Source organism: Condylura cristata, unplaced genomic scaffold (genome assembly GCF_000260355.1).
Source record: "Condylura cristata isolate star-nosed mole 26May11 unplaced genomic scaffold, ConCri1.0 scaffold00008, whole genome shotgun sequence".
Taxonomy (NCBI): domain Eukaryota; kingdom Metazoa; phylum Chordata; class Mammalia; order Eulipotyphla; family Talpidae; genus Condylura; species Condylura cristata.
This window is the reverse complement of record NW_004567109.1, coordinates 23,628,096-23,641,296: the sequence shown is the minus strand read 5'-3', so window position 1 is coordinate 23,641,296 and position 13,201 is coordinate 23,628,096. Positions and strand designations below refer to the sequence as shown.

General features: G+C 53.4%; 1 protein-coding gene across 5 annotated transcripts in view; it reads right to left on the bottom strand.

Moving 5' to 3' along the window:
• The window catches only part of ST3GAL3 (ST3 beta-galactoside alpha-2,3-sialyltransferase 3), a 144,765-nt gene that overhangs the window by 3,698 nt on the left and 127,866 nt on the right, over nucleotides 1–13,201 (bottom strand). For 2 of the 5 annotated variants that reach the window (XM_004678896.2, XM_004678897.2), the window contains 2 exons: nucleotides 2,699–2,845; nucleotides 2,417–2,563 (listed from right to left, as the gene is read on the bottom strand). The exons of 2 other annotated variants lie outside the window; for them this stretch is intronic. In XM_004678896.2, the coding sequence (XP_004678953.1) occupies nucleotides 2,417–2,563; nucleotides 2,699–2,845 (294 nt within the window). Of the gene's footprint in view, nucleotides 1–2,416; nucleotides 2,564–2,698; nucleotides 2,846–13,201 lie in introns of those variants that run through there. One more of the 5 variants, XM_012722385.1, reaches the window with a different exon arrangement.

Here is a 13,201-nt window from a genome sequence, read left to right as displayed (position 1 = left end):
CCCTGCCCCGCCCTCCCCTTACTCGACTTCTCTGCGGCCTGACGCGGGGACACTGTCTCCTCGAAATGTGGCTCCCCTGGGCTCCATGACCCTGAGTCTTCCTACTTCTTCTCTACTTTCACTTCGTCTTCCTTTGACCCCCCTCCACCCCCCACCCCATTCCATCCTTGCCCCACTGTGTCGCAGCCACTGGCTCCCACAGGGCCAGAGAAGGTGCTGGCCAGTCACACCGAGGAGGCGAAACTGTGCGGAGGGTGCTGACCGGCTCACTGGCTGCTGAGGACGCCCAGGGCGACAGCAGGGACTCCAAACCCAGACACCAGCACTAACACCTGTGGGTGCTTACTAAATGCTAGGCTTCTTTGGCTCCTATAACGCTGAATCCTTCCAACCGAGGGGCATCGCTATCGCTTTCGAGGAAAGGAAAGGAGGCACAGAGAGCCTGACCCAGAGCAGAGCCTAGGCCGCCTGACCTCACACCTGAGCACTTCAGGCCTCCGCAGAGGCAGCTCGGCAAGCCCAGGAACCTCAGAGCCAGCAGCGTCTGCAGGGCAAGGGGGGCAGTGACTTGAAAATGGAGACATGGCAGGTGGCGTCAGTCCCAGTCCGTGCCCATTTCGAGTCCTGCCACCATCACGCAACAATCCCGGCCAGCAGCCTTCCTCACGCCTACACTGAGGGGACAGCGTCCCAGCGAGATCTCTTCTGGCCTCCCTCCCTTCTCTTTCACAGGGGGTCACTGTGACCCCACACGTGCTCATCCCAGCCTAAAACTTCCTGTGGCTCCCTATGGCCTTCAGAGTGCAGTTCCGGCCCCTCAAGGCAGAGAAAGCCCTTCGAGATCTGGTTACTGCCTAGGTCTGCGGTTGCTTATCCTCAGGCTCCAACTTCTACAACACTTTTGCATACAAAGCACGGGAGAGACTCAGACTCAAGATATAAGCAAACAGAAGGCAGGTAAAAGCTGTGAGTGCTTGCTGGAGGGACTGCTGGGGGTGGGGCAGGGAGTGCATCCCCGTAACAAGGAGGGAGGCTGGGCCAGGCAGAGCTGGAGCTGTCCTGGACCTAGGATGATCTTCCCACCCATGAAGCCCATTCCAGGCAACAGGGGGCCTGGAAGGCTGTTTCTGAGGTCCTTAGGGATCCCCAACTCTTTCCTGTCCCTTTGAAGTAACTCCACATTCCTTGGTCTCCTAAAGGAGCCAACAAAGCACCCAACAACACGGACGGTAACGGGAGTCACGGATGGGCCCAGAGAGCTCCGGGACGTGCTGCGCGAGAGGAAGCTTGTCCAGACCGAAGGCTCAGCTCATGCTGAGGTGGGTTGAAATCAAGGACTAAGAAGGACAATGGCTAGCGAAGTAAGAGGAGCCCTGGGAGTCCCCGACTCGGAAGTCTGGGTTAGACAGGTTTTGAAGAGGAAGAACAGGCAACACAGAAAGTGTTACTGAGAGGAAAGGGGGGACTTGTGTGTGCCCACTGGACCTGGCAGGCTTGAGGTAACCCTCGGGGTCTTGGTAGAATCACATCAGGCTGTGAGGGTTGAGGGGCCATGTGGGAGAGAGGAGTGGGGGGCAGGGCCCAGCAGCCAGGACAGGGCCCCAGGGAAGCCTCAGTTTTCTTACTGGAGAGAGCGGGAGCTTTCGGGGAGCAGAAGGCTCTGGAACAGTCTGCAGAAAGACTGCAAAGCAGGAATGAGGGCTAGCTGGGATCAGAACCCCTACGTTTATAGAACTATGACTCAGCAGAGCTGGGTGAGCCACCCAGATGGAGGAGTGGAGAGGCTACCGAAAGCACTGGTCCAGACTGCCAGGCGCCAGCGAGTGGTCGAAGCCAAGGTGTTGTAAGAGGGCTTCCAGCCTCCCCTGGGCCCTGGGCTGTGACGGGAGAGAAGTCGGGAGAGGGTGGCAGCTGGGAGAACTCTGATGTTTCTTGAGCTTTAAGGGAATTGAACCTATGGACCACCTGGGAAACACTCATGAAATGCCTCAGTGCTCAGCCACGGGGAAGGGTGGCAGAGGCAGGCATCCTGAGACCGAAAGGCAAAGCCTGCAGGTTGTTTGAGGGGGCAAGGAAGTCCTCTAGGGAAAGGAAGAACTGTGGTGGAGAAGTCGGTGCTGGATTGAGTACAGGTACAGGGCCAGGGCAGGAGGAGAGCAAGGCCGTGGAGCAGGCCAAGGAGAAGCAGGCACTAGGTTCAGGGTGGCCCCGGAGTAAGAAGCAAGGGGCCACTTGGTGGTGAGAGGCCTGCAGGCAGGCAGGGCCCTCCAGTGACTCAGCTGAGAGTAGGGCAGGGCCTTCTCAGGGAGCTCTGGGCAGCCAGACCAGTGGCCCAGCCCTTCACATCCGCCTGTGCTCACTCAGCCCGAGCCTGCCCCGTGCCTGAAGCACGCCCTCCCTCTGCCCAGCCCCGCACCTCTTTGATGGCGGCCATGCGCACGGCCTCGTAATAGTGCAGGGGTGCATTGGGTGTGCTCATGTCGTAGCCAAAGCCTGCAACTGCCACCTCGTCACAGCCGTGTAGTGCCATGGTCACTGCCACACTGCCAAGGGTTGGGATGTTCTGCAGGAGGGAGGGGAAAGGGCAGCTGAGTGAGGCCGAAACCCTTGGCTGTGCCCCCCCACCCCCACCCGCCCACCTTCACAGGCACTTCCGGCCCAGCTGCCCTCCCCCTCTCCCCGGGACTGGCTATCTCACCCCTCGGCCCATGAGACCATTGTTGAAAGGTAGTCCGATGAGGGTGAAGGCCGCCTCCTGGATGAAATATGGGTTGAGGATGCGAATCTCAGGGGGCTCCTTGGGCACTCGAGTGGCCACAGATTTCCAGAAGCCATCCGACGCACTCTGTGGACACAGCATTAAGTGGGCATGAGCAGGGCACGCAGCTTGTGATGGGCCTGGGTGAGTGGCAGGACCCCAAAATGTACACAGGTGAGTGAGAGAGGGTGCGGGGGTGGGGGGTGGGGGCGTGGCGCCCACATGTCCAGGGAAAGCAGGATGACTGCAGCAGGTAAGGGGATATGTCCTGGGGGCTTATGTTGGGGAACAGTGAGAATTTGGTGGGGCCATAGGCTATACTAGAGGACGCAAAGGTGGGGGGCCAGGGTGAGGGGCGCTGGGTGTGCTGCTCTGGCCTCAGGGGGTTCACAGGCCACTGGGAAGATACAACAGCCCAGCTGTCTCCCCTCCCCCAAGAAAGCTACTGAGAGCCAGGAGGATCCTCTCTTCCTCCCCTATCTGCTCTGCTGGGCTTGCCTCCTTTCCCTTCTGCTGTCTCTCCTTGCTCTCTCAGGCAACTGTTCTAAAGTGAACCTGGAAAATAAAGATAGAATGTGAGCTAGTTAAAAGTCCCACAGTTCTTTACTGAGAAATATAAAAGGATGACTTTAAAGAAATGGGACTGGGTGGGAGACAAACCATATTCTTGCATGTGAAGGCTGAATAACATAAGGCCAATTCTTCCCAGATTCATGCAGACCTAAGATGAAGAAAAATCCCAGTGGGATTTCTGAAATTTACCTAAAGGATTCTAAACACCCATCCAAAGGATTTTCACAGGTAAAAATGCCCCTTTAATACACATTATTAGAGTATACTATGAATCTGGAATTAAACAGTGATAGATGGATAAGCATCAACAGAGATTAATGAAGTAGGAGCCTAGAAGCAGATCCCCACCCGCCCACCCACCCACCCATCTATCCACCTGTCCACCCATTCAGTCATGATGAAGGAAGCTTCGCCATCAATGGGAACAGGAAGCTTTTCTGAGCAAGTAGCAGTTAAAAAGTTGCTAATTAGGAAAAAAGGCCCATTTACTTTCTCTCCTCACACCATCCACACAATAATCATATGCTAAAAAATACAACTTTGAGGGGCCTCCCTGGTGACACAAGGGCTTAAGACACAGCACTATGAAGCTGTCCTCAGCCACTGCAGCACTGAGTTCCATCCCCGGCCAGGGAGCTGACCCATATGGCGCAGCAGACCTCTCCTGACCCGCTCGCTGCTCCCCTCAGCAGTGTGTTTCAAGAGATCTGCCTGTTCTGCTCCCCACTCTCCCTGGTGAATTCTCTCATGCTCCGCATCTCTGGCCTACACCCCAGTTCTTGTATGCATAAATAAAGAAATCTTTTAAAAGAACTTTGAAAAAAAGCAAGAGAATTTAGATGTATATTTTAGTACTGAATTTCCTAGCATTAATGCAACATTAATGTTTGACTTTGTAACATTTTAAATGCTTGGCTATATCAAAAATATTAGTAAACAAAATTGAGAGAAAAAAGAGGGAAAATTTTTATAATGAATGGTCAATGTATATTTTTAAAATCATGAAAAATCAATGAAAACTCTTAAGAATGGGAAAAACAAAGAAAAGTTATGTAGGCAAAGAGGATTATGTCAAACTGAAAAGATACTGTATACTGAAAGAAACCATTACAAAAACAAAAAGGCAAGCTACTGACTGGGAGAAGATATTCACACATCACATTTCTGACAAGGAATTAACTTCCAAAATCTACAAGGAATCCGTATAACTCAACAAAACAACCCAATTAAAAAATGAGCAAGAGACCTAAGTAGGCACTTCTCCAAAGAAGACATACAGATAGTCAACAGGCACATGAAAAAATGTTTCAACATCATTTATAAGGGAAATGCAAATCAAAGCCACAATGAGCTCTCTCACACCTGTAAGAAAGGCTCCTGTGGAGACCGGGAACAGAAGTGTCAGTCAGGGTGTGGAGAGAAGGGAGCTCTCCTTCACTGTGGTGGGAATGGAAATTGCTGCAGCCTCTGTGGAAAACAGCATGGTGAGTCTTTAAAAAACTCAGAGTGGGGCCTCGCTGGTGGCCTAGGGGTTAAGTCTCAGCACTGTCACCGCTACAGCCTGAGTTCGATCCCCGGCCAGGGAGCTGACCACATAGGGCACAGAACACCTCTCCTGTCTCACCCGCTGCTCCCCTAGGCAGTGTATTTCAGTAGAAAAACACCTTGAAGTAGAAATACCATATGACCCAGAAATGCCACTGCCAGGTATTTATGCAAAGAATATGAAAAGGCTCATACAAAAAGATGTATGCACCCCTATTTCATAGCAGCATTATTCATGGAAACAACCAAAATGCCCACTTATAATGGTGAAATCTTGCCTTTTTCAATGATATGATGGAGTTTGAGATGATGTGAATTAAGTCAGAAAGTGAAAGACAGTTACTGGGTAGTTTCGCTCACTTGTGGAATATAAATACTCAAAGCAAACAAACTGGCAGACACCATAAAAATACTCTATGGAAAACATGGTAGTTGCCAGAGGGGCCGGGGAAGGGGGTGAAAGGAAAGGTCGGCGTGACGGTGCAAATCACGCTAGAACCTGGGGGTGGTGAGTGAAGCGTATACATGTAAAGAGACGGGAAGACGGACTCTTACAACTCTTGTTTTGTACACGAATGGCAAAACAATAGTTTGATTTTAGAAAATAAATTTTAAAAGCATGCAAAACTCATTTGATATTGCCAAGAAACGCAAATGAAGACAAGACAGTTTCTATTCTCTAAAACATGTATGTGAATCTGAGTGTTGGTGGCACAGAATGGCCGAATTCTGTGCCGTGACAGTTGTCAAATGGTTCAGCCTTTCTAAAATGTCACTTGACAAAATATACCAAATGCCTCAAAGTTGCTTGCACTTGGTGACTCCAACATTTCTCTTCTAAATGTAATGAGGATGGCGAAAGGCTCTGTAAAAAGTGGTTTACTACAGTGGCATAGAAGTGAAAAGCAAGGGGGAAAAAATCCTTAAGTTTAGAGGTTTGGTTAGTGATACATTTATATAACGGAAGGTGCAAATAGTAAAATTAGGTTTTCTAAGACTTTTATACAGGGGTACCCTATAACTGATCGGACCAGCCCTCTGCTGGTCAACATCTACATTATTCCTGCTTCCCCCAGACCTGCTCGTCCCATCTCCCACCATCCATCCAGTCTTCCAAACCAGAGACCTGGGAATTGACATTTGACTTTTCGTTTCCCCAGCCCACCTCTCCTACTGGCCACCTAGTTCTTTTGACTCTTATCTTCTTGGGCTCCCGCAGACCCACCCCTTCAGCCCAAACCACGCTCTCCACCCATTCGGAGCAGCTGTCCTGTGCCCTGCCAACACCCGGAGCCCGGGCGAGGGAGCGGCTACAACGGCACACAGTGTTGCAGCCCACTCGTCCACGCAACAGTGTGATGATGAGGGCCTTCGTGGGCATCCCTCCGCCAAGCCACTCTGCCAGAATGATCTCTGCAGACGCGTCAGCTCCCGAGAGGACTCCCAGCCGGCGCCCGCAGTCCCCGCCTGCTAGGGCACGCGCCGCACCCTGCTGCTCCTTCTGTCCCTCCTGGCTCTCCACCTCTCACCGCCTGACCCAGACTACTTGTTTAATCAAGACGTCTCCTGTTTCCTTGTGTGTTTCCTGACCTCCTCCATCCCAAGGGAGAAGACAACTTCTAACCGTATGCCCCCCTCAGACCTCCCCCTCACACTGCCCGAGAAGGCAGCAGAAGGTGGGGTCTCTGGAAGGCGATCAGGTCATAAGGGCAGGGCCCGCATGCACGAGCGCCCAAGAAAGACCCTGGGCCCCTTCCCATATGAAGAGGACGCAGTAAAGATGGTCAACCACGGACCAGGAAGCCCTCTCCACACCCCAAATCTGCTGGTACTGTGATCTTGGATGTCCCAGTTACCGGGGAGGTAAGAAACACATTCCTGTTGTTTATAAGCCGCCCAGCCTATGGTGTTTTGCTGCAGAGACTGAGGAGCTGAGACGGAAGACACCAGGGCCTGGCGTCAGCCTTCAGCTTCAGTTCTGGTCACTCAGAGCAGAGATCCTGGGCAAGGAACTTCCTCTTTCCGTATGGATAAACCAGGGATGCCTACAGTATTTACCTCATGGGCTCTTGTGAGGATTAAATGAGCTAATTTAGGTGGAGTTACCTGGTCAGCTTTAGGGGTGTTTTGCAAGCCTCCACCCCGAGGGCAGGGGCTCGAGTCTGATTCATTTCCACAGCCCAGCCCTGCAGCAGAGCTCCCCACGCCAGCTCCTCTCCAAGTGCATCGGAGGCCTCCGTGGGCTAGCTCTGCTCTAGCGCTTCCTCCTCAGTCTCCCCACCTCCAGGGCAACTTTTCTCTCTGGAAAATTCCACCTATCTTTCAAGCCTTGGTTCAAGTGACAGACCCTTGGGCAAACTTCTGAGCAGACCCCTGTCCGTCTCTCTCCTGTGTCCCTTGTCCAGGACGGCTGTGTGCTGGGCAAACTGGGGGGAATAACAGGACCCAGAGGAAGGGTGGCTGGCTGAACGGCCCAGGGCGCTGCAGAACCGGGGAGGGCCCCTCTGGGTGGGCAGGTAGGTAGAGCGCAGCCCCTTCCTCTCCGGAGCTTGGCAGGCCCCAACAGCTCCCCAGCCGGGGCTCCTGCCCACACTTGTCTAGAGAGGAGAAAGTGCAGGGGCGGCTTGGGAGGGCCAGGGAGAGCCAGGAACGGGGAAGGCTGGGGCTGTGTGTGAAGCTCCAGGCCAATTTTCAGACTCTGCTTTATTTACCGCCTTCAACTTTCACCCACTTCACAGGGACAGCACCCGAAATGAAGCAACATGTTCGAGGTCATGCACGTGGCGGTGCCAGAGCCGGGCCTTAGTGCTGGGACTCCAGGGCTGCCCCCCGCCACCGCCACACCGCTGCTGCCGCACAGCGGTGCACTCCCAGCCCGCCGGGCCTCGCCAAGGGTGACAGCCAGCTCGCCCTGCCCCCAGGAGCTCTAAGGCCAGTGGGGGTCACTTTGCTTGGCGCCTCGCATCCCACTTCACGGTGGGGACTGAGATGCTCAGCACACAGGGAGCAGAGGCAGGGACTGCTGGATCCAGCTTCAGAATCCATTTTTTTCCAGGCCATGAGCTGAAGCAATGTCACTTGGCTTTTCCCAGGAGCTAAAAGTCCCACATGTAACCTCTATGTGAAGCTGCAGGAAACGAGCTCATTATCTGGAAACAAACAGAAGCCCGGGCAGGGAGGGGAAAGCTTCTGTCTCTCCCCACCTTCACTCTTTCTGGGGCAGAAAAACGACTCAGCTGACTGCTTAGAACTGAGGGTCACGAGTCTGTCAAACTTCTGAGGTGAAACACACACACAGCTCTTTTTGACTCCCTGCTCCCGGGGGCTGTGGGGAAACTGAGGCAGAGTCTGCCTCCTTAGAGCAAGCCCAGCACCCCAGCCTCTGCCTCTGCTCCCCTGTGCTCAGCACTGAAGGCCGCACTGCCGGGGCCAGCAGCCGGCAGCAGGGAGCGAACGACGGGCTCCGGGAAAGGGAGCACCAGGCTGGGGTCTCGCGCCCCAGAGAGCCTGGCATTTGCGCGGGGGGCCGCATGCGGACAGCTCAGTGCTCCCGTTAATTTTCCTCCCAACTGTTGTCGTCCTGCTGCAGAGCACCTCAGGAATTTCAGGGAAAGGAGCAACAATGAGACCACAATGTGCTTTGGGCACTGCCACTTCCCAGTCATAAAAATGTCAAGTACCTACAAAGCCCAGCCTGTCTCCTAAATAAAAGCTATGGCCCTGTTCTTGGAAACACACACACAGGCACAGACACACGGCATTTGCATACCATCGCAGGTGGTATACAATACCTGAAACCAAGGGGATTTGCTGACTTCAGGTGAAGGGTGGAGACAAGAACCCTGCCCAGAACCCTGTGAACACCAACACTTACACGGGGGGTGGGAGGGTGTGGAGACACAGAGTCGGGGGAGTCTGAAGGGGAGCAGTAGAGAATCGGGGAGCACGTGAAGCAGTGGCAGACTGTGGCTGGGAGCCTGGACTGCTTGTGTCCACATCCCTGGGTGACTTAGGGCCTGCCACGTCATCTCTTTGAAGTCTCAGATCCCTCAAACAGAAAATAGAGAGAAGACCTACTTTCCTGACAGGTCTGAGGATTTGGTGAGATGCTGTGCATTTTACGGGGTTGGGCATGTAGCAAGAGCTCCATCAATCTTATTTGTTCTGTTCTGAGAGCCACGGAAGCCAAGGCAGGGAAACGGGGTGTGGTGGGCAGAGTCGGAGAGACCAACACTCAGACAGACGTCAAACGGGGCAGCCAGCTTCCCCTCGGGTCCCTCCAGGAGCCCAGCGGGCACCCAGGACCTTCTGCTCCTGGGTGACGCTGCCAAGCCCGCTGCCAGAGCGCAGCCCTTCCCAGAAGGCCTCTCCAAGTCTGGCCCGAGGCCTCATTCCCCGGACCCACAGGACCCAACACAGAGCCTACGAAACCAGTCAGTGGCGCCAGTCGGGGGTGGTCAAAGCGCTCAACTCCGCAAGGCCAGCCCGGGCTGCCTTGAAGCCCTCCTCTTCCAGGAATGTCCCTGCCTTGGTCAAGTCTGGGTCCAGCTCCTCTGTGCTGAGCCGACAATCTCCCGCTCATGCAATCTGCTCTGTTCTCGTTGGAACAGCTGGGAGCCCATCAGGAAAAGCATCAGGGAAGAAAGTTCCTTCCTAGCCAGCTCCCACGGTGGTATCCCTGCACCCTGCAGCCTTTTCCTCTCACTATTGGAAGAGCAGCAGTCAACGCGCCAAGGCGAGTGTGGGAGTTAAGAGTGGCCACGGGCTGACCACAGGCAGCAGAGAGTAGGGAGGTGCGTCCACTCCTGCGCTCTGCACTACTGCTTCAGCACACGTCACCAGCTCTCACGGTCTCAGCGGCCACCAGCCCTGCCTCTGCCTTGCCTGCTGCGGTACCTGCTTTTCCTTGCACAGATCTGATCTTGACACTCTTAGGGCTCAAATCTACAGTGGCTTCCCACTGCCCACTGCGATGGTTTGTTTTGGTTTTGTTTTCCTTACCCATATATACAAAGGAGACAGCTCCAAAAAACAGTCACATGCACAGTACGTAAAATAGGAGGATGAGTAAGTAGATGACATATTAAGAGAATCATAAGCAAAATGAAGAAAAGTTCAAAAGAAGACAATTTTACAGATGTAAATACTTCAGAACTAATGATTAATCTGGACCAGCCAGTCAACAAATACACGGGTGCCTGTTTGTTAAATAGGAACCGTTTACATTTTGTACAAATATATTTTACATTTTAGACAACGAACGGTCTGCAAAACATTAATTGTAATCAACCAAAAAGAGGCTTTAAAGAGCAGCAGGACCAGTCCCTTCTACAGAAACCACACAGACCCGAAAGGTCTATGTGCTTAACCCATCTATTTCCCCCAAGGGCCCCGGCCACCATCACCCCACCCAGCAACTCAGAATCTCCCTTGATCACCCCCTTCTCCATCAGTCCCAGGCGCCAGGCACAGGGTCACCACACAGCTGTCCTTCCCACTAGACTGTCGTGATTATTCCACAGGTCTGCTTCTGAACCCTCACTGACACCCTAACTTCTGTGTCTTCAGCAAGTTCTGTAAGCTTTTGTCTGATTATCTACTGCTAAATCAGGGAACTAAGTAAGACCACTTCTCACTTCTTAGTATTTTTGTATTTTGACAGTTAACAGTCAGGCACATAATATGTTCTGCAGTTACCTCATTAGCTTGTGCTATTATTAGCCCTCAGAAGAAAGCCCAAGCTCTGTGATGGACTGGCTCATAAGCCCCTTCACCACTGCCCCCTGCTCACCAGCTGCAGGCCGGCCCCTGCCACGGCGCCCATGCAGGAGCACCTCTGACATTCGTGGGGCAGCGCTCCCAGTGGGTGTCCACGGACAGGTCTACACTTTAGATTCTAAGTATTTGAAGTTACAACTCAAGCTATCAAACTGTTAAATAAATTACATCCCACACTCCCTTGAAAAAACATCCTAGAAGCCCAGGTTTGAGTTTAGAATTCGGACTCGTGGAGGTGGGCTGGACCGTGCTGGTGGAGGGAGATTCCGCCTACTCCCTGCCCTTCCCTCGCGCCTGCCCATCCCACCTGCGTGCAGACCCCCAGCCCGCACACCCACACTCTGCAACAGCTCTGCAACAGCCCTCCTCTGGCTTAGGGGCACGCACAGGGGGTGTATGCTACCCTCAGGAGGCTGGAGATGGACCTGGCACTGTTAGGGCAAGAAATTCTGAGGCCTGCAGACCCTGGTCGTGGTCTGACAAAGGCTGGGCCTGGGGTGGGCAATCTCTCTTCATTCCATGGCAGAGGACAGGCAGGCACCCTCTTGCCAGGCCTAAGGGCGGTACCATACCCACGCCACACACATTGCAGTGAATTATTTTCAATTCACTAAATGTATCCCATTTGTTGTCAAGACAGCTTTCTGAGTCCCGAACTTCATCTTCACCTGGCCAGACTTCGCAGGGAGAGCCAGTTAGGGCTCAGGGTTAACTGTCCTGGATCTAAGAAATAGGGTGGTAGGCCTTCTTTTTACTTTCTTTTTCAGATATGCAATATTTTATTTTTTAAAATTGCCTTTATTACAAATTTAAAAGCCCGGGGAAGCGTCTCTTTCCCCCACCGCGTTACTGAATATACATGCTCAGGAGAACAACTTTATTTTGAAAGAACATTATTAGAACAGAGATGATGGCCATGCTGCTAGTCCAATCTAAGAGGCAGCGGGGGCTGGGTAGCCGGGGACCCAGGGGGGGCTGGGTAGTGACGTGGCCTGACCCTCTAGGATTTAGATCTTGTCTTCTTAAGACCAGGGATAAAGGGCTACAAAATACAGCCCAACAAGGGAAGGCCTGTTCCCAAGTGACATTCCCGAATGGGTTCCTAAGGTTTCTACTTGAGATGATGCTGTGTTTTGGTGCCACCAGTCCTTTGAGTGTACAACTATTACTGCCTGTGGCTTTTATGCACAAATGTGAACGAATGCTCCTTTTGATTGGAACATGGTACTGGCGTGATACCTCTACTATGTAAAAACACTGGCTCATACGTGGTTGAACTTTCAAGAATACTGGCCTATGTCATTCCTGATGCCCCAGAAATAAATGTGGAACTCAAAGTAATCAAGCCACATCCCGCTTCCAGAACAGCCAGCTCCTGGTTGCCTTTCATAAATCTGGGGTGCATGTCAGCCATAAGCGATGCTCATCCCACTACGCCCTGAGCCAGCGCTCCATTTCTGTGACAGACACACCACAGACTCCATGACACCACACAGAAAGCAGGCGCCTCCTCACACCGGGTCTGCTTGCGGCAGCTCTCGCTGGCGGTGCGCCTCGAGAAGGGGGCTCCTGTCACCCCGCACAGGCCATGCTGCTTTCCCTGGGCCCCTGAGCCTCAGCAGGCAGAGGGGCTCCTGGTCTGCAAAGAACACAGCGTGTCAACGCGCAGGTCTCCCCCCTCCGACCGGGAGCCACGCAGGGAGTTAGTGCAAGCTCCTCCAGCTTCTGTGTCATCTTCCTCACTGGAGGAAATGAGACGGGAAGATGGCCCTCCCTGGTGGCGCAGTGGGTTAAAGCGCAGCACTAAGAAGCTCAAGCCACTTCCGCATGAGTTCAATCCCCGCCTGCCCCGGAGGAGATCCACATGGCGCAGCAGATCTCTCCTGACCCGCTCGCTGCTCCCCTCAGCAGTGTACTTCATCGATCTGCCTGTTCTGCTCCCCACTCTGTCTCTGGTGGCTCCTCCCACCCTCCGCATCTCTGGCCTGTACCCCAGCAGTTCTGTATGAATAAATAAATAAATCTTTAAAAAAAAAAAAGACGGGAAGATGTAGGTTGAGGCCCTAACCCGTTTCTGCTCCTAACACTGACACTGACCCGGTGAGGCTTCCCTGGCCTCACCTCCACGGCAGGAGCAGGGCAAAGTCCGAAGGTTCCCAAGCGCCCACCCCTCGGCAGGGTCGCTGGGTGGCCGCTTTCTACTTCATCGAGTGGTTGAACCATAATTCACAGAACAAGCCCCTGAGATTATATCTGGATCTGGCCAATTAAAGACCATAAAATCTGTATGAGCAGCTTTCCCTTTCCTTGGGTGGGAATGGCTCCTGGGGCCAGGCGCCACTGCCTGTCAGAAAGCTTCCCCGTGTCCACTCTGACGTGTGGCCTTTGAGGGCACCCGTCACCCTCTCTCATTCTCTCTCTTACCAGGGCGGGTGTTAGCACTGAAACTCCTTCTTGAGAGACGGGTCGAAGCTGGTGGTAAGCGGCACACTGGGCCTCCACCGAGCCCCCGACTGCTAAGGCAAAGCAGGCTTCTGTCGGTTACTA